Here is a 25,057-nt window from a genome sequence, read left to right on the forward strand (position 1 = left end):
TGAGGCCATGGAGGGATTTGAAAACATGGATGAGAATTTTAACATCAAGGTGTTCCCAGACCAGAAGCCATTGTAGGTCAGTGAGCACAGGGGTGATGGGTGAATGGGACTTGGTGCGAGTTGGGATATGGGCAGCAGAGTGTTTACGGAGGGTGGAAGATAGGGGGAGCATTGGAATAGTCAAGTCTAGAGGTAACAAAGGCATGGATGAGGGTTTCAGCAACAGAGGCAGGGGTGGAGACGGGTGCTATTATGGAGGTGGAAGTGGACGGTCTTGGTGATGGAGCGGATATGGGGTCGGAAGCTCATCTCAGGGTCAAACTGGATAGATAAAAACTCAGGCCAAACGGGGGGAAAAAATCTGGAAAATTCCTCTCCGACCCCTTTAGGCGATCGAAACTCGTCCAGGAGATCACATTGAACCAAATATCATGCAGTACCTAACTTTTTATATGAGGTGATCTCTGCTCCAGCCAGGAACAGGTCCAGCTGTGGCTTAAAGGAATGTGATGTAACGACACATTTCGGCACAAAAATGGATCATTGTCTTTAATGTTTGGGAAAGGAGGAAAAACAAAAAAAAAGTTGGCAAACAATTTTTGAGATGTCCTCTTTATTTGGAGGCTTTGAGGGAAGAAAGACATAGACCGAATCCATGTAGAGTACAACTCCCGTCAAGCTTGACGGGCTGTTTCCGGTTAGTGGAGAGTGGTTCCGGTTAACGGCTTTCCGCGCGCTTTTTGCAGCAGTTGTTGCTCAGAAAATGGCGTTAACTGAGAGTCGGTACGAAGCGTCTGAATTACCAGATTTACTTCCCATTTATTACAGACGCCTCTTCCCATATCCTCAGTACTTCAGGTGGCTAAACTACGGTGGTGGTAAGGAAGACGTATAAAAAAAAATTCTTCCGTAACTCTGCAAAAGGTTTTCTTCCTGGTTTCGGGTAAAACGGAATGAACTTGTTTCCGCGTGTTTTTTCCATTACATATTTAAATTGACTTGAAACGTATTTTATTATTACATATTAACCCCTTTTTGTTGCCCCTGTGTTGTAATATAAAGTATCAGAAATGTTTAAAATGAACATTGGGTAAGAAAGTCCCAGGTTCACTCCCCAGTTTGTGCTGAGTTCGCTGATCTCAGCCACAGTGACAGAAGCGACGCTTTTTGGTCTTAATCTCATGGGCTTGGAAGGTGGGATAATCTGCCAAGATTCTTGCTTCTGATTTCTATCCAGTGCCCCCATGTTGGAATTGCACTTGTGTGAGCATTAGATGTGGATAAGATTGGGCTTGACTGTGGTACCCCCTATAGTCGAATAGCAGCATTCACAGTCTGGTTCTGATGAAGGGTCCACGCCTGAAACAAAAACAGAATTCTGGAAAGACTCAGCAGGTCAGGTGGCATTTGTGAAGAGAGGAAGGTAGGGTCAATGTTTCAGGTCTACGACCCTTCGTTAGAACTGGAAGGAAGGTGTTACAGAAGAACGGTTTATAAGGAGGAACAGCCAGGGAAAAGGGAGTGGGGGAGAAAAAGAATGGTCTGTGATTAGATGGAGCACAGGAGATGATTAAATGACAAATGTAATACAAAAGAAGGTAATTAGAGAAATAAAAGATATACCCATGACCCAGAGGATGTGTGAATGATTACAACAGAATAGCAGAGGGGGAGGGAAGCTTGGAAAATTTGGCAAAAGCTCCAGTAGCCCAGGAGTGTGGTGAAAGAAAAGGGCAAGCAGACCCAAGGGCTGTCGACCTCCCCACTGGCCAAGTACTATTAATTCCACAGATGCTGCCTGGCCTGAGTGTTTCCAGTATTTTCTTTTATTTTGTTTCAGATTTCCAGCATCTGCAGTTTGTTTTGCTTTTTGTTAGCCCTTAGTCCAGCCTTGTGAAACATGGCCATTTGGGGGAGGTACTAGAAGGGTGATTGATGTAACAAACGTGAACACAAAACACCATTTTGTATCTGAGTATTAGGTATTATCATGTATCTTCTACCACATAAAGCCTGCTGTTAATTAGTACAACACATAGGGCTTTTTGGGCCTTCAAGTGTATGCTACTCAATGTTTTGTGGCCCAATCACTTAAATATAGTAATTTGTAAACTTCCATTTGCCAATATTGACACAGCCAGACTGTAACTAATTTAGACCACTATATATGAAATGTGGGAACTACAGAATATTATTTAATGGGAAGTCTTTACTGATGCAAGAAAGTTCTGCATGCTGATGTCTGTTGTGATTTAGGTCATGTCAGAACCCTTCAATTTAATTACTGACCTATATCATTGACAACTGTAACTGCTACATGTATGAATTTACCATACCCATCCTCCTGATTAGAATGTCTCACAGCTACCAAGTTAGATGATTGTCAACGGTTCAGATTTTAAGGGCTAAACTGAAATCAATTACAAAATTATTGAAAGGAACAGCTGAAATGAGTCATGGAAAGAACTGAATTTAAATCAGTGTTTCAACCATAAAAGTACTGAAATGCAATGTCAACCATGTAACTTCTATGATAACACACCAGGCTTGCTGCCTTTTACACAGCATTTCAGAATAGGGTAGTTCTGCACAGGTTCTGTATGCTAAATACCATCTCTTGAAGTTTCACAGCTGGTTTGTGACACATTCTGAACAGTGAAAATGGTAACAATACTGTCAGCTGTTCTAATCTATGTTGTTCTTTGTAGGCTGGCAGCAGGAGGGGAAAAAATGACCGTGAAAAGCTGCTGGTTTACTGCTAAAAACCCAAGTAGCTCACGGCTGCCCGACAGGGAAGGGAACCTGCCTGGTCTGGCCTACACGTGACTCCAGTCCCACACTATGTGGTTGATTAATGCTCACTAAAGTGGTTTAAACCACTCAGTTGTAAAAAAAACACAAGCCAGGATAAGGGATGGGTAATAAATGCAGCCATGACAGCATCTCCCTCATCCTGACAACAAAAATCTATTGTCACTAGGATTTTGGTGCAGTGTAATGGTGAGTGTGGGAAATTTTGAAAGTGTTCACCTGAACAGTTTAAAAATACCCAACCATACAACTTTTTTTTCCCTCCCAAACCTGGGTTGTGACTGGCGAGCACACTTTGAGCTGAATAGCCATGGTGAAATACTGGTGGTTACACATCTGTCACTGGTGATAGAAGGGGTGGGTACAATTTAAAAATGAATTTGGTATCGCACAAGAAGCCAATTACTTAACATGAAAGTGTATTAGTTTAAGTGCAAGTTTCCATGTAGTGTATTGGTACCAATATGCTAAATAAATTAGTGACACCATTGACTAATTGTACAATATGTTTCTTGGAAAAGTATGTCCTGGCCTGAATGGCTCAGTACCACACTGGGGCCGGATCTTTACTCTCTCTCTTTGTGTCAACAGTCCATAAGAACTATTTCCAGAATCGAGAATTCTCCTTCACCCTGAAAGATGACATCTATGTACGTTACCAGTCCTTTAACAATCAGAATGAACTGGAGAAAGAGATGCAGAAAATGGTCCCTTACAAGATTGACATTGGAGCTGTCTACTCACACAAGGTAACTGTTGTGCAAGTACCTCAAATGACTCCAATCTCATAAACTGAGTACAAAACTACCTTCACATGTATAAATTTAAAAATCATAATTGTCATGTCCCAGGCATCAGTGTTCATTTGCTGCTAGTTGATCACCCATGGTGTTGTAAACAGAGTGAAGTGTTCCGGGTTAGTGGGCAGGAAATAATTGGACCAGGATGTGCAGGTGTAATTTAGTCCCCATTTTAAAGCCATACATTCGGTCCTTATCATACCTATAGTTAAATGGCAAAACCTGAGGCAATTTGGGAATTCGGGATGATTGGAGCTACAGCATCACCACTGACAGGAAGATGTAATTACAGCCCGACAAGATACATAGGCAGATTTCCATTATAAATGTGGACATGGGAATTTGTAATGAAAAAGTTGACACAAAAATGTAACAACAGGAAGTAAGATTTTGTAGACAAGAATTGTGTGCAGACATAATATTTGCATTACTAGTTGATGCCCTATGACAGTGGGCATGGTAAGTCACTTGTCTGCCTCTGGTGTCTTTGTTACTTGATCTCGCTCACTTTTCTCTCCATAATCTCCCTTTTTTTTTCTCTCATCTCTCTTTGCCCCTCTCTTTTTCACGTTTATAGAACATGAAACAAAAGCTATCCCAACAACATTTAAAAAAAAAAAACTATACATTTTACCTCAGCAAAGCTTTTGAAATTTGACCTCTTGTTTTTCAAAATTATTTGAGTTACTGGGCAGAAGGTGCTAGGCGATAAAGGAAAATATCCCATCAATTATACATCCTGGGAATTTATCTACATTCCACATGCTCGGACTCAAATCCATACACAGTCCCAGCCCTGGGCAAAAATATTTAGTCCACCCCTGAACTTTTGGGAGAGGCTGAGTCCTTCAAGTAAAAACTTCAATGAAGATATTAAAAGACACAAGATAATTCAATGGGTACATTTGATCATGCAGTGAAATGTCATTTTTATTCTTTGGTTTATGCCCTTCTTTTGGGTATTAGAAAATTTTGCCAGCAATTCATAACTCTTCAGTGTTTTTTCTTTTGTAGCCTAGCCAGCATAACTCTGTAAAGTCCGGAATCTTCCAGCCCGAAGCTAAAGAGCTGGTCTTTGATATTGATATGACCGACTATGATGATGTCAGAACCTGCTGCAGGTATGTTAATGCTTTCGCACAAGCCCAGCGTTTTACAGCGCTAAACCCAGGATGCTTTTACAGTTAGCGATTCTGCAGATTGGATTGCTGGAGAACATTGTCCAGGCACTGACTCCCTGCTTTAACATTGCTAAAAGCAGCTCCCTTATCCCAACAGTAGTATTGAGACTGAGGATGCTGAAGCACCTTGTGTTTGGAGAGTGTAACATTGTTAACCGGAGTGCAGTGAAAAAATTACAGATGCCTCTTTTGTGCAAAGCAGGTATGTTCACCAAGGAACTTTGAGGCTCTCTGAGCTGTGTAATGTTAGTGACAGAAAGGGTTGCTATTGCATTTTCATTTACTCCACAGATCTAGCAGAAATTGGAGAAAGAAAAATGAATGTAATGAGAATTGTTTTAAAGATGTGGACACAGCCTTTGTCTCTCAGTAATCTGGAACTGTTGGAAAACTGACTAGGTAGTTATTCATATATTTAGTAAAATGGAACCTAAAATCCCATTAATGGGAGATTTTAGATCAGATTAGATTCATCACTGGCTAACCTGTTATGGGTTGTAGTAGAAAAGTTTTACTTTTTTAAAAAAAAAGTCTTTTGTTAAAAGTTGAGGTTGATTTTTGAAGGGAGTGGCATGTATTAGATTGTCATGGTTCAACGTTCCTAATGTCTGCTGTAGATAACAACTCTAGCCTGTTGTGTTCATATTGACATAGAATGTCTTATTATGCTGAAAGATTGCAGTCAAGTTATTTTGTATTCTTCAGCTCTGCAGACATTTGCCACAAGTGTTGGACACTCATGACCATTGCTATCAAGATTCTGGATAGAGCATTGGAAGGTAAAATTGCGTTGCATTTATTTTCTCTCCAGTAATTCTGATTCTCAAGTTTTTCATCCGATTTTTCTCTCCCGAAGGCACTGACTCTTGGGTACAGTTTCATAGCTGCCTACAGCCTTTTGATGCTTGACCCAAGTGGCATTGTCCTTGAGTGAGTGTCAGCGGGCTAATGGACAGTGAACAGCATCACCCGTTCCAATGGGGCTCACTATGTAATGTTCAGGAATACGAGCCCTACCTGTTTTGGTTTCTGTATTATTCTTCTCTCTCCACCTGGAGCGTCCCCGTGCACTGAGAGCATTAATACCGGCATGTACCACTTGGGCCGTATGGCCTGTTTCTGTGCTGTAAATTCTATGTAATCAGCAACTTAACATGTGGCTCAAACCCATGTCCAATCATTTTGTGGCACAATATACTATATTGCCCTTGAAATTGGTGGGGGGGGGGGGAGGTGGTGAGAGTAAAATGAAACACTTTTTAAACTGCAATAGTATTATTGTAGTAATAGAAATCCAGTGGTATGTGTATTCTGATATTCATTGTCGCAGGTGCCCATGGATAAGTCGCACTCCTGCTATAACACCGTTTTTTTGTGTTCACAATACAGAGGACTTTGGGTTTCAGCATCGACTCTGGGTGTATTCAGGCCGAAGAGGTGTCCATTGCTGGGTCTGTGATGAAAATGCACGAAAGCTTTCCCAGGCAGCTCGGTCTGCTGTTGCAGAATACCTGAGTGTGGTTAAGGTATGTATCTTATAACCGTGAGATTAATTGCCCTTTTAGAGAAAGCATAGCTTGTAACCATTCTATCCTCAGTTTATAATGCTAAATGTGACTGGCTGTTTTACAGGGTGGAACAGATACAATCAAGAAAGTACATCTGACTCATCCCATTCATCCTTCTATTGAGTGAGTGCAGTAGAGTAAGAAAATAGTTCTATCTATGGTTACGTGGAGAATATCAGATACCCGAGTGTGGTTATAAGGCACTAATCTCGTTTTGTGGATTAAGTGTAAAATTTGGCTCATTGGTAGCACTCTCGCCTCTGAGCCAGAAGGTCATGGGTTTAAGCCCCACTCCAGAGACCTGAGCACATAAGTGACCTGAGTCTTCCCCGGTGTCCTGGCCAACATTTATCCCTCCACCAACATCACTAAAACAGATTATCTGGTCATTTATTTCATTGCTGTTTGTGGGAGCTTGCTGTGCGCAAATTGGCTGCTGCATTTCCTTGCATTACAACAGTGACAACACTTCAAAAGTAATTCCTTGGCTGTAAAGTGCTTTGGACATGCTGAGGTCGTGAAAGGTGCTACATAAATGCAAGTCTTTCTATGTGCAAATGTTTGAATGTATCCATCTGTAGCTGGATCCCTGTCTTGTAATCACAAGAGATGTGCGGTTGTATGAAGACAGGAACATTATACTATTTAAAACACAATGTATTATTGTGCTACTAAAGTGTGTGTCCTTTTTTAAGATCAAAAAGTATAATTAATGAATAAACACTGGGTGAGTTCATTCAAAGGTTAAATATTCAAGGCTGGGTATCAGAACCCTATCTTTATGGGAAGGTCAACTATGAGACTGTAGATATTGTGGCTCCAGTGTTTTGTGTTCCTGGAGTTTTCTGTGCATTGTCATCATTATTACAATGTGTGATGGACCGAAGTGTGTGCATATGTAAAGCTTTTATATTATACAGTACTAGCAGATCTCCCATGACATTGCTCAATGAGTCAGAGGATATGCTGTGTAATGTGCAATATATTACGGTGATTTAAATAAGTGAAATTGCATTTTTATGACTGTGTTATAGGAGTGTTGGTTGTATTATTGGATTCATACTCTGATTATGTTTGTATTTTTGTAGAAATTCTAAATCAGTTGATTATTGAGATTGTTTAGCTACGTACTGAATTTATGTCTGGGCTTTTTAAAAGCCCAGATCTAAGCACGTAATTGTCTGCTTGTGTGTTGCAGAGGTGGTTTGAAGAGTGGAGTGGGAATGATTACTGCTTCAGCCCAATTGCTAACCATTGCTTTTGATCCACCTGTAGGGAAGCTATCAACGTGATAAATAGGTACTTTAAAGACTATGCAGTGGATAAACAAGACATCTTTGGCAGTAAAGAAACCTGGCAGAAAGTCCTAGCTTTGGCCCCTGATGATATCCTTTCATTGGCATTAGCAATATTTGGTGACTCCATGGTTAACTTTTTAAAAATTCCTTTTTTGTGTTGATGTTGGCATTTAATCGCTGCAGCAATTTGCTTGCTGCAGTGTCTCTAAACATTGCTATCCTATCCTTGGGCCTGGTTTTCAAACCAGTCCAAGTGGGAAGACTGATTGACTTTTCTGTTTGGTATTTTCGTGAATGAAATGAGTCTGGCGATTAGAGTTCTCGTGGCCACGAGTAGCGATCCCAACGGTGCTCTAGACTTCAGCATTAATTTGAGTAGACTTGATTGGAGTATTAATATGGCTAGAATATGAGGAATCTTCTAGCCAGTTCTGCCATGTGATTAACGGTGGAAGAGTTTTGTGAGAGATGAGTTTAGGCAGCTTTACAATGACTTGCATTTATATAACGCCTTTTTTATTCATTCATAGGATGTGGGCATCGCTGGCAAGGCCAGTATTTATTGCCCATCCCTAATTGCCCCTTGAGAAGGTGGTGGTGAGCCACCGCCTTGAACCGCTGCAGTCTGTGTGGTGAAGGTTCTCCCACAGTGCTGTTAGGAAGGGAGTTCCAGGATTTTGACCCAGCGACGATGAAGGAACGGCGATATATTTCCAAGTCAGGATGGTATGTGACTTGGAGGGGAACGTGCAGGTGGTGTTGTTCCCATGTGCCTGCTGCCCTTGTCCTTCTAGGTGGTAGAGGTCGCGGGTTTGGGAGGTGCTGTCGAAGAAGCCTTGGTGAGTTGCTGCAGTGCATCCTGTGGATGGTACACACTGCAGCCACGGTGCGCCGGTGGTGGAGGGAGTGGATGTAGTAATGGGGTACCGCAGGGATCAGTGCTTGGGTCCCAGCTATTCACAATATATATCAATGATTTGGATGAGGGAACTAAATATAACATTTCCAAGTTTGCAGACGACATAAAGCTGGGGTGGAATGTGAGCTGTGAGGAGGATGCAAAGATGCTCCAATGTGATTTAGACAAGTTGGATGAGTGGGCAAGAACATGGGATGCAGTATAACGTGGATAAATGTGAGGTTATCCACTTTGGCTGTAAAAACAGAAAAGCAGATATTATCTGGTGATAGATTGGGAAATGGGGAGGTGCAACGAGACCTGGGTGTCCTCGTACACCAGTCACTGAAAGCGAGCATTCAGGTGCAGCAAGCAGTTAGGAAGGCGAATGGTATGTTGGCCTTCATTGCAAGAGGATTTGAGTACAGGAGCAGGGATGTCTTACTGCTGTTGTACAGGGCCTTGGTGAGACAACATCTGGAGTACTGTGTGCAGTTTTGGTCTCCTTATCTGAGGAAGGATGTCCTTGCCATGGAAGGGAGTGCAACGAAGGTTTACCAGACTGATTCCTGGGATGGCAGGACTGACGTATGAGGAGAGATTGGGTCGACTAGGCCTACATTCACTCGAGTTTAGAAGAATGAGAGGTGATCTCATCGAAACATATAAAATTCTAACAGGACTAGATGCAGGGAGGATATTCCCAACGGCTGGGGAGTCCAGAACGAGGGGTCTCAGGATATGGGGTATGCCATTTAGAATCGAGACGAGGAGAAATTTCTTCACTGAGGGTGGTGAACCTGTGGAATTCTCTACCACAGAAGGCAGTGGAGGCCAAGTCATTAGATGTATTCAAGAAGGAGATAGATATATTTCTTAATGCTAAAGGGATCAAAGGATATAGGGAAAAAGCGGGAACAGGGTACTGAGTTAGACAATCAGCCATGATCATTTTGAATGGCGGAGCAGGCCCAAAGGGCTGAATGGCCTACTCTTGCTCCTATTTTCTATGTTTCTATGTTAAAACGTCCCAAAGCACTTCACAGGAGCGTTATCAAACAAAATTTGACACTGAGCCACATGAGATATTAGGAGAGGTGACCAAAATCTTGATCAAAGAGGTAGGTTTTAAGGAGCGTCTTAAAGGAGGAGAGAGAGGCAGAGAGTTTTGGGGAGGGAATTCCAGAGCTTTAGGGCTTAGACAGCTGAAGGCACGGCCACCAACGGTGGAGCAATTAAAATCAGGGATGCGCAAGCGACAAGAATTGGAGGAACGCAGAGATCTCTGGTTGTAGGGCTGAAGGAGGTTAGAGATAGGGAGGGGCGAGGCCATGGAGGGATTTGAAAACAAGGATAGTCCAGTTCTTGGTGGGTCTGAGCCCACAAGTAAAAAGAAAATTGCCCTAATCGCAAGTCTTGCTCTGATGGCTAGTGAGAAATGCCCTACTGTTACAGTAGGGGGTGCTTGTTTGAAGTTGGGGATTAAGACATATTTTGGGTCAGATTTGCTCTATATGCAATGCCTGCTTGCTGTTGCAAAAATGTGAGGAAGTATCCCATTTCACCGCAGGAACATTCTTCATCTCGACCACAAAAATTCACATTCTGACTGTGTTGCTAGGTTAGAAAAAAAACTCCCTAAATTCATTAGTGTGTGTTTTTTTTGAAGTCCCTTTTTTGTCTGTCTTTCAAAATATGATTGCACTCTTTCAATACTACACCACATTCTCCCCAGCCAAGAGGTTATGGGTGTGAGAGTGGAGGGAGGTGACTTGGGTATTTTTGCTAACCCCACCCTGCCCGTGGAGATATTCCCAGCTCCCAATCAAAGATTGTTTCATGATTTTTTTTCAAGTTGTTTACTCACTCAACTGGTAGGTTATATTCCTGACTCTATTCTTCCATCTCCTGGGAACTTTTTGTTTGTGTGGGATCGATAGTGTAGTGGTTATGTTACTGGGCTAGTAATCCAGTGGTAAATGAGTTCAAATCCCACCATGGCAACAAAATCTGGAAATAAAAAGCTGGTGTCAGTAAAAGTGACCATGAAGCTGTTAGTTTGTCTTAAAAGCCCAACTGATTCGCTTTAGGGAACCTGCCGTCCTTACCCAGTCTGGCAGTGACTCCAGTCCCACACCAACATGGTTAACTCTTAACTGCCACTCAGTTGTATCAAGCTGCTACGGGCGATTAGGATGGGCGATAAATGCTGGCCCTGCCAACGACACCCATATCCCGAGAATGAATTGAATTTGTTTTTAAACTCTGCTTACTGTAAATTGGACCCTTGTTGCAATAACCCAATAAGTATTTAGACGGCACGCAGGTGCCCAATGGTGTGACTTATTACACTACAAAATCTGGTGTATAAGTGTAACAGACTTATGCTGGGACATGTTGACCCAGTTATTTACAGCAGAGGCTACACAACAACTTCTTAGATTAGTATTACACAAATGTTCAATATTGCAAAGGAGCAGAATGTTAAGTTCCTTACAAGAGTTGGTCTAGTCGTAAGATTTGTTTCTTTCCTTTAAGCTTCCACTTCTTCGGTTAAAATGTGTTGAGATATTTTCATGAGACAATGCAGTATCTTCTTTAACAACCATGCACAGTTTCGAGAGGGATTGCAAATAGATTTTGTTAAAGCGCGAAATTCAGCCCAGCGTTGGGAATTGTTGCATCGCACTGTAAGTGGTCACGTTCTATTAGATAATCCGATACCTGAGAGCGATTACAAAGAACAGTGCGATTGAGGAAATCGGATGACTATATAAACTGTTGCGTTTAAAGGGTGGGAGGAATGAAGTGTGGAACATAAACACCAGCATGGACCAGTTGGGCCGAATGGCCTGTTTCTGTGCTGTACATTCTATGTAAACCTCAAGTGGTTTATAATCATGAAATGTTTTCCACTTTCTCCTCTGAAAGCACTGCCTTGCTGGAGTAAAGTTCCACAGGTATTGGAAGCCTTGGGTTCCTCGCCCAAATCATCATTCGTGTGTATGCCAAAACAGTGAGCTCATTCTGTCCTCACCTAACATCCACACACCCTTCCAGAGGGGATCGCTGTATTGATACTTTCTCTCGGCACTCCTGGGCAAAAGGGATGGAGAGACCAATTACAGCACGTTGCCTGAGATTAGTTAACTCGGCACAGACTCGCGATTGAATCTAGGACATTCTGGTCTTACTCCCACACCATATAGTGCATTTACCCACGAAGCTATCGGGAGACCTATTCTATTAATCCTGACTGCTTTATTCAAGCAGTCACAGCTGTCGATACAGATGCTAACAGCCAGAGCATGTTATCGTGCTGTCAATGCATTATGCGTTCGGAACAGAGAATTCCTGATTGCTTTAAGTTAATTGAGGAGTAATTTACAGTTGATTGAGCATGATCTGTATGATGGGCTTTATTTATCCTGCTCTATCATTTTTAATCCATCACTGAGGAAGACCATAGAAATTCTGAGTAAGTTACAAGGAATTGGTTCTGATTAACCTTTGAGCATTGTATTGATACCATGATTTTGGAGTTTCTGCATATATGAATGTCAGATGAGGACTGGATGAGACTCATCTATGTTATGTCCCATCCCATCCCCCCTCTGGTCTAGGCTCACACGTAAAGAATGGCCACTTGGGTGAGCCACTGGAGGACTGCCCATATCCGTGGTAACCGTACCCCAGTATAAATCAGCGCCTTACAGAGAGGAGTGGAAAGCTGGGGGAGGGGGGGATACGGAATGTAGCGTGCTCTCGTACTCTTCATAGTCACGTAGTGGGTTTTATCTCTGGTGTTTGGCCAACACGTTTATAAATTTTCTAGGTTGGTTATTACGGCTCTAAGTAAAAATGTTGGGTTTTCTTTGTCACAAATGGCTGATATTTAGCTGCATGACTGAATACATGACTATTTTAAATCTTGGCCTGCTGGTGTTATAGCTTTACGAGCTGCTTATGTTTGTAAATTGTAATTCATCAAATGGTTTTCCACAGTTAACCAAAAATATGAATACCTACCATTTAAAAGAGATAATGCTGCAGTACTGCTATCCTCGTCTGGATGTGAACGTCAGTAAAGGTGTCAACCACCTGCTGAAAAGCCCATTTTCTGTCCATCCCAAAACAGGTAATGTGTTTGTACGTTTGTATTTGTGTCTTTTATTTCCTTCCCTCAAAAGTTGACGGTGCTTTGCACCATCCCAGGTTGACAGGTAGTTAGACATAATTCTAGGGCTACGCCAGTGCTACTTTGCAACTGAGGTGCACAAGTGGATTGTTTGTTTTAATCCTCCCTTGCTCTGGTGGAGTGTCTGTCTGGTCTCTTAGATACCTCCTCCTTAGTCACCCGACCCCCCCCCCCCCGGCCCCATGCACAGCTGAGGTTGATAACTTGTCATATGTCTTTATGTCTCCAGGCCATAAGTTCTTTGTTTCGGCTTCTGAATAAGTCCATGCGAAAGTATTGGATATTATCTTTCTTTAATTTATAGCTTTTTGTGTTCAAAGTGAGGTTTGTCAGCCCTGGATAATGAAACATTTGCTACTTTTATCACCCAGTATCAGGTACTCCAAGGCCTGGTATTGTACAGGTGAGATCTGGAGTTAAATAAAGCTCCCTCTACTATGCCTCAATAATGTGCCTTAGTGCCAACCTGGAGTGTCCTCTACGGCCACCGTTGTCACATTTTTCCATACTTTTCACCCTTGCAGCCTCTGATCTGATTTCTGCCATTATTGGCTGTTTTGTGCTGTCGACTCATAGGCACTAGGATTTGGTTTCAGACGATCCCAAATTCATCTTGCGAGGTCCCTTTGCAACTAGAAAAGAGAAGACTTTTATCCAGTTGTGCTTAGATTTGAACTCCAGGCCTTGCAGATGAAATGACAATGTACTAAAGCTATTTCATCAGCCCCATTTTTAATATTAAAGACTGTGTATATATAAAAAAAAAATCTGTCACTAATGTTTTGTAGTGGCAGCATGTCATTTCTATTGAGTGCCACTGGTCAGTTTTTGAAAGTTTTCTGCGTGCAAGTATTCTGCTTATCATTTCTGTTGCTGTTTCAGGACGCATTTCAGTGCCTATGGATGTGAAGACTTTAGATAAGTTTGATCCCTTTAGTGTGCCTACAATAAGGTAGGAAGGACATTGGCATCGAGTTATTTTTACATATTCAAAAAGCAACTTAACTGATTTTTACTGTGTTAGTGCTTTGTGTAAATACACTGGTATATGTAGTCGTAACCAAGATTCTTTAAAGTTTAGGCAAGGTACAGGATGTAGCTCCACAGGATGACTTTGCAACATGTGTGTGTCCAGGCAATTGTGAATGTAAATTAGTGACCTCAGACTGTGGGTTCTATAGAATGTCAATGTTGATCCCAAAATATTAAGTGAATTTCCATTTAACCCTAACCTGTTTTCTTGCACTACAGTGCCACCTACTGGCTAACCTCACACCATGTTGGCACAGCCTGTGTTTGAACTTCATATTCTGAATAGGTTTTCCTACTTAGTAAAGTGCATTTTGAGCAAATATTGAGAAATGCAAGACAAAAAAAGGGTGTGCTTTTTGTTTTAGTATCTGCAGTCGTCGGTAAGTATCATCGGGCTAGTTCACGGGAAGCGGTGGAGGGAGCATTACAGCCAAGCCTGACCCAGTCCTTGTCTGGCATCCATACCGCACACTTCTAGCAGGTGTTGTTGGATGGGGATTCGAATATGTTTACTTGTGTTTGCTTTTTTCTTCTCTTCCCTTGTCATGAATGCTGAGGCTAATTTGCAGTACCACCTCCCTCTGCACAACCTGGCTTAGTGCAGAGAACTTCCTACTATTAAAGCACTCGTTCTAAGCCTAGTTTCCATTGATTGAAATTGCATCTTGCATTACTATCAATTGGATCTTGCTAGCCACACCTGTAGCCATTGTTTATTCAAGCATGATTTGCTGATGTGGCAGATATTTTTTACCTGTGATTATCATGCCGCAGTCCAAGTAGAGTATGTTGACGCTCCAACGTGCCAAGTAACTGGAGTTGAAGGATGTGGGTTTATTGACCTAATAACTTGCAAAGTGACTTCCCAATCTGAGTTGTGTTGGGGAGGTGCTATAACTGGCTGCAGTGCTGTTGGTTTAGGGAAGGGAAAATCACCCAGGGTTCCTGCTCCAGATTGCTGTCCAGCAAGCCCTGCTGGAAGAGCACCTTGTGTGGATGTTGGGTAAGGACAGGGTCGAGCTCAGCCATGATGGTCCATGTGGTTGAAAAGCCAGCAAAACCCATTATCAGTGCTCACACGTGAATAATAGGTCAGTTGGGCAAAGTACGAGAAGATGACCATAGTCCAACAAGGAGTCAATACCTTTGGGAGAAATCCGGGTTGGCATTTCCTATTGGGAGGGGGAAAACCCACTTGGTTTCTGCCCAATTGCAATACAGTAACCCCACCCCCTCTGGAAGCGTGGCATGTTTGGATGCTGGGTGAGGACTGAGTGCAATGCTGTCATTATGTCATTCACCGTCAGATAGTGTGCAGGCACAATCTGTCTAAACTCACGAGTAATGGGGATTCGGTATTCAAGGGCATCTGCCACCCGTGTAAACTTACCCCAACAAGACTACGATATCTTCCAGAGAAGAGGATTAGGAAAATTGAGGGAAAGTAAATACTGCTGTAGTTTACAGCAGGATGATCCCTAATGCAGTGTGTTCTTTCAGTTCTCTTTGCCAGGAACTTGATAAGAAAACTGAGGCAGAGCAGGAGAATACAAGCACTGAGAATGGTGAGGAACCAGAGATGAAGCGTCGCACCAGAGGTAGAGCCTTTATTCTGATTTGTACACCAGATAGTGACTTTTCCTGTGGGGGAGCAATTCTTAGTAATGCTGCAGGTCCAATATATCTTCAGATCACATCTCCTAAAACCAGTAATCATCCTCTTTCCCTCTTCCCCCATGTATTTTTGTCATCTTCCTCCCCTGAAGGTCTTGACTTCTGCTGGGGTCTGGCTCCAAGGGCACTGGTTGCCCTCTGGTATATCACCAAAGTGACCTGCAGATGTCAATGGATAGAGGTCAGAGCAGTACCTTGGCTGTGTTTTAAAATTTGTTTCCATTCCTGGCCCAGGAGCACAGGCTAATTTTGTAGGCCCTCATCCCACACAGGCTAACTCATAGACCTGAGATTGAACCTATAGGCTTTCCTGGTCTTATAGCTCAATATTACACCAAGTAGTGTCCTTGCCCACTGAGCCTTTAGGGGTGCTTAAGTTAATGCTTGTTATCATACATCATATGGTGTGACTGTTAAGTTCAAAGATAACTGACTATAACAGACACCTATAAATGAATTAGTGCCAGGAGTCTTATTTTGGGGTTCACTGTCATGGCCTTTGACAATCTATTCCCCCACCACCCATTTGGACTACTGCAGTGTAATTCACCAAGTATCCATTGTTATAAAAGCACAGTATAATTTTGTGTTTTTTCATGTTATGCATTATTCTTTAAGTAAGGGGTCAGGCCCTCGCTCCCTGCAGGCCTTGCACTCGTCTCTCATACTTCTCCGTTTATAGCAACATTGGTACAGACCTGAAAGCTACCACTTCAGTCATGAAGTGGTGTGGGGATGTCTTATGAAATCAGAAGAAAAGCTTTTCTTAAAGGAGAAATTACTGTAAAATCCCAGTTTTTAAAAAAAAATCCATATTCCTAATAGTCTCCACAGGCTGTCCCTGGCTGAAATAATGAGCAAGTGGCCTGTTTCCATGCTCCTGCCAGTGGCACTGTGCAAACGGCTACTCGAAGGTTCATGTGGAATTGGAACAAACACCTGACAGTATTGGGGGATTGTGGGTTTGAGCAGAGCTTCCAGCACTTTGCCTGCAAAATCCACTGTTTAAAATGGATTTCAAGTGCGCTCTCTCTCTTCCCCCACCCCTTAATGGCTGAGAATAGCTGAATCATACAGACCAGGAAGCTCTCTGGTTCCATCCCCGGTTGGTGGTGTTAGCTGAGGCAGCAGAAAGAGTACCACAATAAGGCCTCAGCACTTCTTTGGGGAGGGGTAGATTGGTCAGGATTCTTGCTAGAAAGTGTGAATGTTGGGGGTAGACAAGATAGGACTGTTGTGATGCCTCCCAATGTGGAATAGCATGCTGGCTGTTTAGGCTAACATGCTAGCTATTTGTGAGAGGGAGGGATTGTACTCTAGTCAATACCTTGGGGGATGGGAAAAAATTGGGAAGAATAATTAAATGGGGATAAAGTAGATTTTTGGAAAATAACAAACTGAATGCAAAACAGAAATCATTTGCAAGGGAATGTAGTGCACATGGGTGAATGAATTCCTTTTCATTTCTCTGCACTCAGATTATAAGAAAACAAGTCTCCTGGGGCCCATCAAGATTTTTGAGCAATTTTTAGACAAGATGGAGCAGTCACGAAAGGGCCTGCTGCTGAAACAGAGTGGTGAGTATCATCGGGATAGTACAGCATGAACTTATCAAAATACAGGGCTCTGGGGAAAGCCAATGCAGGCCTAGTAAGTCAGGCCAGCACTGATTTGTCTACAACCATGCAGGAAACATGGAGCCTAAATATCTTTACTTTCAGCATCTTGTGCTTTCAGTGACTCTTCAAATCCTTTTTAGTAATGTAAGTCATAGAATGATACAGCACAGAAGGAGGCCATTCGGCCCATCGTGCCTGTGCCAGGCTCTTTGAAAGAGCTATCCAATTTTTTTCCTGGAAAGGGCCAGTACTTTCACTGCGAATCTCCTGCTTAGTGTGTTTTTTTAAAAAATTGGAATGTTTACATTTTAGAATTAAACCATAAGGGATGACTTTGCTTTGAGTTAAGTCTAGAAGCTTTTCTCAAGTGTGAAGACTTGGTTTGACTTGCAGGAGCTCCGTTTTTTAAATTTTGAATTCTTGGTCTTGTGCCGTGGCTCAGAAGAATGTTGCTAGTGAAGTGAAGTAATGGGCTGGAGATTTATGCCTGTTCCTCCTGAATTACGAAAAGAAAGAAATGAAATGCTCGCATTTATATCATGTAAGATCAACATCTCAAAGTGCTCCACACAGTGAATTGCTTTTGGAGTGAAAAGACTATTACGTAGGCAAATGCAGCAGTCATTCTGTACCCGCAGTGCCTGACAAACAATAACAGAGATGAATGACTGGTTAATCTGTTTAGATGGTGTTGGTTGAGGGAGCAATGTTGGCCAAGACACTGGGGAAAACCCTCTGCTCTTCAAGTTGGCTTTAAATGTCTGGTGGCAATATTTGAGCAGGCAGAGGGTGAGGAGGGGGTATCCTTTAACATCTCGTCCAAAGAATGGGACCCCAACAAATGCAACACTTGTCAGGATACTGCACGTGACTGGGGAAAGTGGTTTGCTGTGGCCTGACAACCCAAGACACATCCCACAAGTTTCTACAGTTACCACGTGTTGCATGATCTACTGCTCGAGTACTGAACTTTACTTAAAAAGTCCTGGAGGCAGTGAAAATGCTGATGTCTGTGCCTTAAAGTAGCCATGATAGTGGAGGCAGGGGCAGTTCAAGAAGAGAGCAAATTGGAAGAATGAGACGTTCAGGATACTCCTGGGTATCTCCTTGTGGCTGGTTCATGATGTTAAGAGTAGTCTGTGAGCAAGTTGCTAACCTCCCATTTGAGTGAGGAATAGTGCATGATATGGGGGCAGCATAGGGAATTTTAAAAAGTACAGCTGTGAAATTAGAAAAAAAATTGTTTCAGCGAAATTCTGTACCTGGTATTTATATTTAAAGGGCCTATTTGATCCATTATATATTTATATATTTTTTTCCAGATATAGAAAGAGATTTTTGATGTCAGCAATGAATGGGTTCCTTTTTCAAACACATTTTAGCGAGTTATCAGCTTGAGTCATCAGATCATAAGACCTGCAACCAGTGACTACCTTCAGCCTTGCCTTCTGGACTTGCTCCTGTATCTACGATGAACATTTAAAAGTTCTTCACTATTAAACAAAATGCAATTCCTTAGCTCTGGATTGCCTTCAGCTAAGAAAGCCAATGGAACACTTGTTTCAAACCTGCTAATTATAGGTCTTTGTATAATAATTTTGTATCTATTAGCATCTATTGATGTATCCAAATTTTGTGTGATTTGTCTGAAGGGCCCCTCTTATTTTTCTGATGGGTTCCTGTTAGTCATATGGTTAACCAGGATCAATCTGATTGGGAGTCACATTCCACAACACAAACAAGGCAAGCTGAAAAGTTTAAGTGGAAGTAGCTTACCATTTAAAAGTTGGACCAAAATGTAACCAAGCAAGTTGGAGTAACAAAAACTTTTAAAAACTCAGTTTCCAACTGAAATTATAACTAAATTGGAGGCCTGAAATTTGTAATTAAGTTGGAGGTCAAACCCTGGGCCCCTGGAAACCAGTGACTCAATTTATGAGTAGGTCCAGGGAGAGGCCTGGAAAAAAAAACTTTGTCCATGAGCAATACCATGGGAGACTAACCGTTTATTTATTGATTCTTAGTTTTTCTCCCTTGATGTGACCCTAGCACTGGATTTTGTTTTAGCTGCCTTTTCTCCATATCCCTTGATACCCTTACCTAACAAAATCTATTAATCTCAGTCTTGAAAATTTAAATTGCCCCCCAGCATCCACGGCATTTGGAGGAGAGAGTTCCAGATTTCCACTACTCTTTGTGTGAAAATGTGCTTCCTGATTTCACTCCTAAATGGCCTTACTCTAATTTTATTATGCACACTTGTTCTGGACTCCCATCAGAGGAAATCGTTTCTCTGTATCTACCCTATGGACTCCCTTAATCATTTTAAATGCCTTGATTAGATCACCCCTCAACCTTTCAAATTCAAGGGAACACAAACCAAGTTTATGCAACTTGTCCTTGTAATTTAACCCTTTAAGCCCTGGTATCATTCTGGTGAATCTGTGATGTATCCCCTTCCAAGGCCAATATATCCTTTCTGCTTGGCTGTTGTAACTTTAGCAGAAGAGCTGCGGAAAACCGGCAGTGTTTTTCCGGGGGTTTCCTCAGTTCTTCCACTGAGGTATGATGGATGAGCTGGATAAATCATGCACAGGGTGGCAGAAAGTTATCTCCTCCATGTTTTCAAGTTCACCTGTGAAGAATAGCCACGTGAAGGACTGAAAAGCTACTGGCACCTGTGGACCCATACCCTAGTAACCATCAGCATCTTTGAGAGATGGGGTGAAAATTGTTTCTTTCTCTTCCAGTCAGCGGCTCAACAGGAGAAATGTACAGAAAGATTTTTTGTGACTGAAAATGTATTTTGTAAACTGCAAGCACATTCAGTACTTGAACAAAGCAGGCAGTCCTACAACAGATACCCGCTATGTCTAATAAACAGCTAGTGTCAGGCAGCCTCCATTTCTGTGCAGCACAAGGGCATGTTTTAATTCTGTGTAAGCACTTGTTATGCCTGCATATACTATTTTAGCTGCAATCTTTGGAGGCTCATTAAACTGAAGGATGACAAATACTGGGTAAAGGAATCAATTCTAAATTTCGTTTCAAGGTAGGTATGGTCTTCCTGGATTTATATTCAATCACAGGACAAGGGAGTTACCGAACTATTATGTTGGTGCAGAAAAAAAAATGTTCATCATTCAGAATGAAATAATTCATGCACGCCTGTGCCAATCAGCTGATTAAACAATCAAATACCACCCAATACACAGGTCTATAAAGTGACCGCATCCAAGATATATGGAATGATTCTGTATTTCTCACAACACTTAGAAACCTAGTTTCTGTGACTGTTCAAAATTGAATGAAGAACTGCTTTACGCTGAGAAACCTATAAAAACTCTAGTCTGAGATTAATTGTTTGCTGTGGCAGTTGCCTTCCCAAGTGTGCAATAAATCTTGAGTGAAAATGATTTCTGCTTCCAAATATAGTCAATGGCCCTCGCTGTGATGTAGCACAGGCCTTGTTCAGGCATCACATGAAATATTGCCTCCTTTAATATGTTTTTTGTATGACTCCTCAACAGCTTTATGGAGAAAGTCTGAGAGAAAACAATTTGTTTTATAATCCAGAGTAGAGTCTTGATTTGAACTCTGCCAGCTCCCACCCCAAGACTCAGACTTGCAGTATCAGTATAATGTAGAAATTTCCCAGTGGTTCAGTGAAGTTATCCAAGGCCCATTGTGTAAGACACCATCAAAATTGAAAGAGTAGGAAAGCAAAGGGAATAGTGATTAACATCTAGCTTAGGTTTTAAACGGATTGTAAAAAGGGAGGTAAAGGATTCCACAACAACGAGATGATGGGAAAGAATGAGTCGGGGATGCTGCGGTGGACCTTGGATTTCAGTACAGTGAAATTGCAAGAAGGAAGGAAAATGTATATGACTGTATTTGGAGCTGAAGAGTAGCAAAAGAGCAAAATTCAGAGGCACATAGACAATCACAGGATCATTAAAATAGAGAAGATTGGCGGTAGCATCCAAACTATATCATCGCACGCTGCAACCATATCACTAAGAATGCACAGAACCTGATGTGACTATGCTTGTAGTCAGTAATGACATTATTGTGCTGCAATTCTTTACTGTTTATTTTGTTACTTCAAAGCAATGGATGATGTGGAAGCTTCAAATCACTTCACTTCTCATGGAAATGATTGAGACGTTTGATCAATTTATGAACGTGGAATCACCAGCTGCAGAGGCCACCGGTCACCTAAAGCCAATTGTAAAATATAGCAAATGAAGAGTTCAACAAAGGGAAGGTCAGACTTTGGACTGTGCAGCACTGCTTGGTTGCATCAGACAGCATTGCTTTGCAAGGGATAAGTTAGTCATTTTTTTAATATACTTTTTTTAAAGAATCTTACAGCACATGAGGCCTTTCAGCCCATCATGCCTGTGCCACCTTTTTGAAAGCTATCCAATTAGTCCCATTCCCTTTTTTTCCCCATTGCCCTGTAAATTTTTCCTTTTCAAGTATATACCCAATTCCCTTTTGAAAGATATTATTGAATCTGCTTCCACCACCCTTTCAGTGCTTTCCAGATCATCATAACTTGCTGGGTTTAAAAAGAAATCTCATCTCCCCTCTGGTTCTTTTGCCAATTATCTTAAATCTGTGCTTACTGACCCTCCTGTCAGAGTAAATAATGACAAACTGTTTGCACTATCAAAACCCTTCATAATTTTGAACACCTCTACTAAATCTCCCCTTAACCTTCTCTGCTCCAAGGAGAACAATCCCAGCTTCTCTAGTCTCCCCACATAACTGAGGTCCCTCATCACTGGTATCATTCTGGTCGATCTCTGTGCCCTCTCCAAGGCCTTGAGATCCCAAGAACAAATCACAAGAAAGTTGAAATTTTATACTTTAATTTCAATTGTGTTTTGGTTTGGTGTTTCTCTTACCATAAGATAAAATAGCTGGTTTGTAAATCCTTGTACCACAGTCCATATAATCCATCGCTAGAAAGATTAAGGGAGGTAAGACTTGCACAGTTTTTAGGTATTGGGAAAATTAATTAGAATAGCAGATTAGTGAGTCTTTAGGGCCTATTTTAATGTGCACCATCAGCCTTGTCCACTGGCTGTGCATATCCCGAAATCCTGTGCGTACTTGCCTATAATGCATGTTATGTTTTTGGGTCTTTTCTAACCTTCTGCTGGATTATTTTGGCTCTTGTATCTTAGATCATTCTCATGGGTAAGTGTCAACTCGCCATATTCTAAAGAGTGTTGATTATTGACTTCAGATCTAGCTAGGTAAGGTTTTGGTAACGTGCCTAGAAAATGAACAGCAAACCCTGTCTTGTAACTATACAGTCATAAGCTATCATTCCAGTCTTCAAAAACGGTAGAGCATCACATTGGAAACTAAACTGGACCAGCCCCATAAATAATGTGGCTACAAGAGCAGGTCAGAGGATGGTCATTCTCCGGCAAGTGACTCACCTTCTGACTCCCCAAAGCCTTGCCACCATCTACAACGCATAAGTCAGGAGTGTGATAGAATACTCTCCACTTGCCTGGATGAGTGCAGCTCCAACAACACTCAAGAAGCTCAACAATATCCAGGACAAAGCAGCCCGCTTGATTGGTATCCCATCCACCACCCTAAACATTCACTCCCTTCATCACCGGCACACCATGGCTGCAGTGTGTACCAGCTCCAAGATGTACTGCAACACCTCCCAAACCTGCGACCTCTACCACCGCAAAGGATAAGGGCAGAAGCCGTATGGGAACACCACCACCTGCACATTCCCCTCCGAGTCACACACCATCCAGACTTGGAAATATATCGGCCGTTCCTTCATCGTCGCTGGGTCAAAATCCTGGAACTCCCTCCCTAACAGCACTGTGGGAGAACCTTCACCACACAGACTGCAGTGGTTCAAGAAGGCGGCTCACCACCACCTTCTCAAGGGCAATAAATACTGGCCTTGCCAGCGATGCCCACATCCCATGAACGAATTTTAAAAATCCTCATTTTAAGATTAAAGCATCAAAAGAATTTAATGTACAAAAGATGAACAAGCGCATAATATAAAACTATTATCTGACTTTCTTAAAAGTGGTCAACCGCTCACCTATCTCCTCATAGACAAAATAATTTTTAAAAATTGCAAGTCTAAGAATAAACCTAACTTTTTTGTGAATAACTCTTAAATACACACAATGTTTCTTTTTCCTTTCAGGAATATCATACTGACTGGTTGCTTCTCAGATTTCAAACTGCTCCACTCATGGGATTTCTAAATGGCCCCTCAATTCAAGCAGAATCAGTCGTTCATATCTTGGAAAAGAGTTTCCTCGATTTTGAATTCTGAGGAGTATCTGATCCTCCTCAAATTCAGAAAGGAACTGTAAGATGAGCCAATTGCATAACACTGTTTAAGTTTGAATTATCCCTCTCTAGCCTGTGACCAATGAAACTTCCGACATTGTATCAAGAGAGGTTTGGTTTCAGGCTCAGCTAGCTACTAAATTCCTTGTGGATTATGACTCGGTTAAAGGGGCAGCCGCCAAACCAAAACCTAGATGAAAATACCTAATTTTTGTCACAGTCCAGTGGTGGCCAAGGCTTGTAAAATCAGTCCCCTTATTTCAACACAATGAGGATGTAGGGAGGAGGAAAAGGATATAGGCAGTTGCATTTGGAGCTTAGAAGGAACAAGAGAGAAAAGATCAAAGAGCACTGACTATAGTCATGGATAAAATGGAGAGATACAAGAAAGGTTGCAATGAAGAGAGAGGTTGGAGCGTAGAGGTGAGAAAGGGATCGCCTATCCGACACAAAACCTTTTCTTATATCCTGTCCAGGAGTGTGATAGAGGTATTAAACTAGCATCTCCGAATATAAGAGCAGCATTCAAATCTTCGATGCACTTGGGCTTTAAAAACAGTTGCTGAGGGGAAAAGAAATGTGTAGCTGGAAAAGACGTGTTCACCATTAGGAGGGGAAACCAAGCTTCTTAGAAGCAGCTTTAGCAATGAATCATGTGCTAGATAACCAAAATATAAATATATACCCTTATTCACCATCAGGGTGCACACATGAAGAATGGCCATTTGGGTGAGATATGGATATGGTTCCATGGGCAGTTGGTGCCCATGGAACCATATCCACCATAGTGCCTTCAGGAGAAGTGAAGAGGCATTTGGAGGGACAAGAATTAAGGAACAAAATTTACTTAGCGATCTTCCAGTGAAGTGTAGGTTTACATTAAGGTCTACAGTTCCATTCTTCTTTGTATACATAAATCAGCCCTCCTTTGTCAGATTTCAGCAAAACAGCGTGCATAGCAACCATAATATTTGGACAGGAAACATACATTTTTAGGTAAATATTAGAACAGGTGCAGTGACTCTTGTTTCCCTCAATGAGGCAAGATTTTGCTTTTTCTAGCATGCCCAGGTTGGATCAATGCTATTATACATAAGGCTCAGATTGGTGCTGATCCCCCCCCCCCCACATTAACAGCAAGCTATGTTACCAATAGCAATGCCAGCAGCTAACATATCCCAAATTTTAAACTATTCAATCTTCTAGTCCACCGCCTGTCAGATAATTCTGTCAGGAAGTTCTGTCTTGGAATGCAAACATTCCTGACTACAATAGCCCTTTAATACATTTGATTCCTAATGATGACAATCCAGATTTCCACACATTGTGTTTGCCCATCTATAGTGCTGACATTATGGGAATTTACAATGTCACTGCTTGTTCTTGCTGCAAATCGATGGAGAATGACAAATCCATTTGTACAATAGCGGCTATGTAGGCCTTTTGCAAATACAACTGTGTGTAATTTAACCATAAACATATTAAAATATATTTCTCAGTCCAGCAATTGAGTATATTACTGTCTCATTAGATATCCTTGTGTGATCAGTGAGTTAGTAGACTGCACTTTCCCTCTGGCCCCTGGGTTCAAAACCAGTCCAGACTAATGGGATGAAAATCTTCT

The 25,057-nt window shown here is 41.8% G+C and overlaps 2 protein-coding genes across 6 annotated transcripts in view; both read left to right on the plus strand.

Annotated features, from left to right (window-relative positions):
- The first annotated feature begins 728 nt into the window (after positions 1-728).
- prim1 (DNA primase subunit 1) lies at positions 729-23,491 on the plus strand. 2 transcript variants are annotated; one of them, XM_067976511.1, is made up of 13 exons: positions 729-878; positions 3,403-3,560; positions 4,626-4,732; positions 5,498-5,571; positions 6,182-6,318; positions 6,425-6,483; positions 7,636-7,745; positions 11,170-11,246; positions 12,562-12,694; positions 13,637-13,706; positions 15,287-15,384; positions 16,939-17,037; positions 23,285-23,491. In XM_067976511.1, exons 1-13 carry the CDS (start codon positions 764-766, stop codon positions 23,296-23,298), a joined length of 1,251 nt encoding a protein of 416 aa, XP_067832612.1. In that variant the 5' UTR covers positions 729-763; the 3' UTR covers positions 23,299-23,491. The 2 variants fall into 2 exon arrangements, with proteins under 2 accessions (XP_067832612.1, XP_067832611.1); XM_067976510.1 differs by lacking the exon at positions 23,285-23,491 and adding an exon at positions 18,402-20,495.
- naca (nascent polypeptide associated complex subunit alpha) overlaps positions 15,313-25,057 on the plus strand; it is a 36,452-nt gene continuing 26,707 nt past the window's right edge. For all 4 annotated transcript variants that reach the window (XM_067976513.1, XM_067976516.1, XM_067976519.1 and 1 more), the window contains exon 1: positions 15,313-15,323. The gene's annotated coding sequence lies outside the window, so the exon portion shown is untranslated. The remainder of the gene's footprint in view (positions 15,324-25,057) is intronic.

Source organism: Heptranchias perlo, chromosome X (genome assembly GCF_035084215.1).
Source record: "Heptranchias perlo isolate sHepPer1 chromosome X, sHepPer1.hap1, whole genome shotgun sequence".
Lineage (NCBI taxonomy): Eukaryota > Metazoa > Chordata > Chondrichthyes > Hexanchiformes > Hexanchidae > Heptranchias > Heptranchias perlo.

Bases quoted from the DNA above. Each gene is read 5' to 3' on its own strand.
- prim1 (XM_067976510.1), top strand. From the start codon at position 764: ATGGCGTTAACTGAGAGTCGGTACGAAGCGTCTGAATTACCAGATTTA. The intron at 3,561-4,625 runs GTAACTGTTGTG...TTTCTTTTGTAG, and splicing joins GAGCTGTCTACTCACACAAG to CCTAGCCAGCATAACTCTGT. The intron at 13,707-15,286 runs GTAGGAAGGACA...GTGTTCTTTCAG, and splicing joins TTTAGTGTGCCTACAATAAG to TTCTCTTTGCCAGGAACTTG.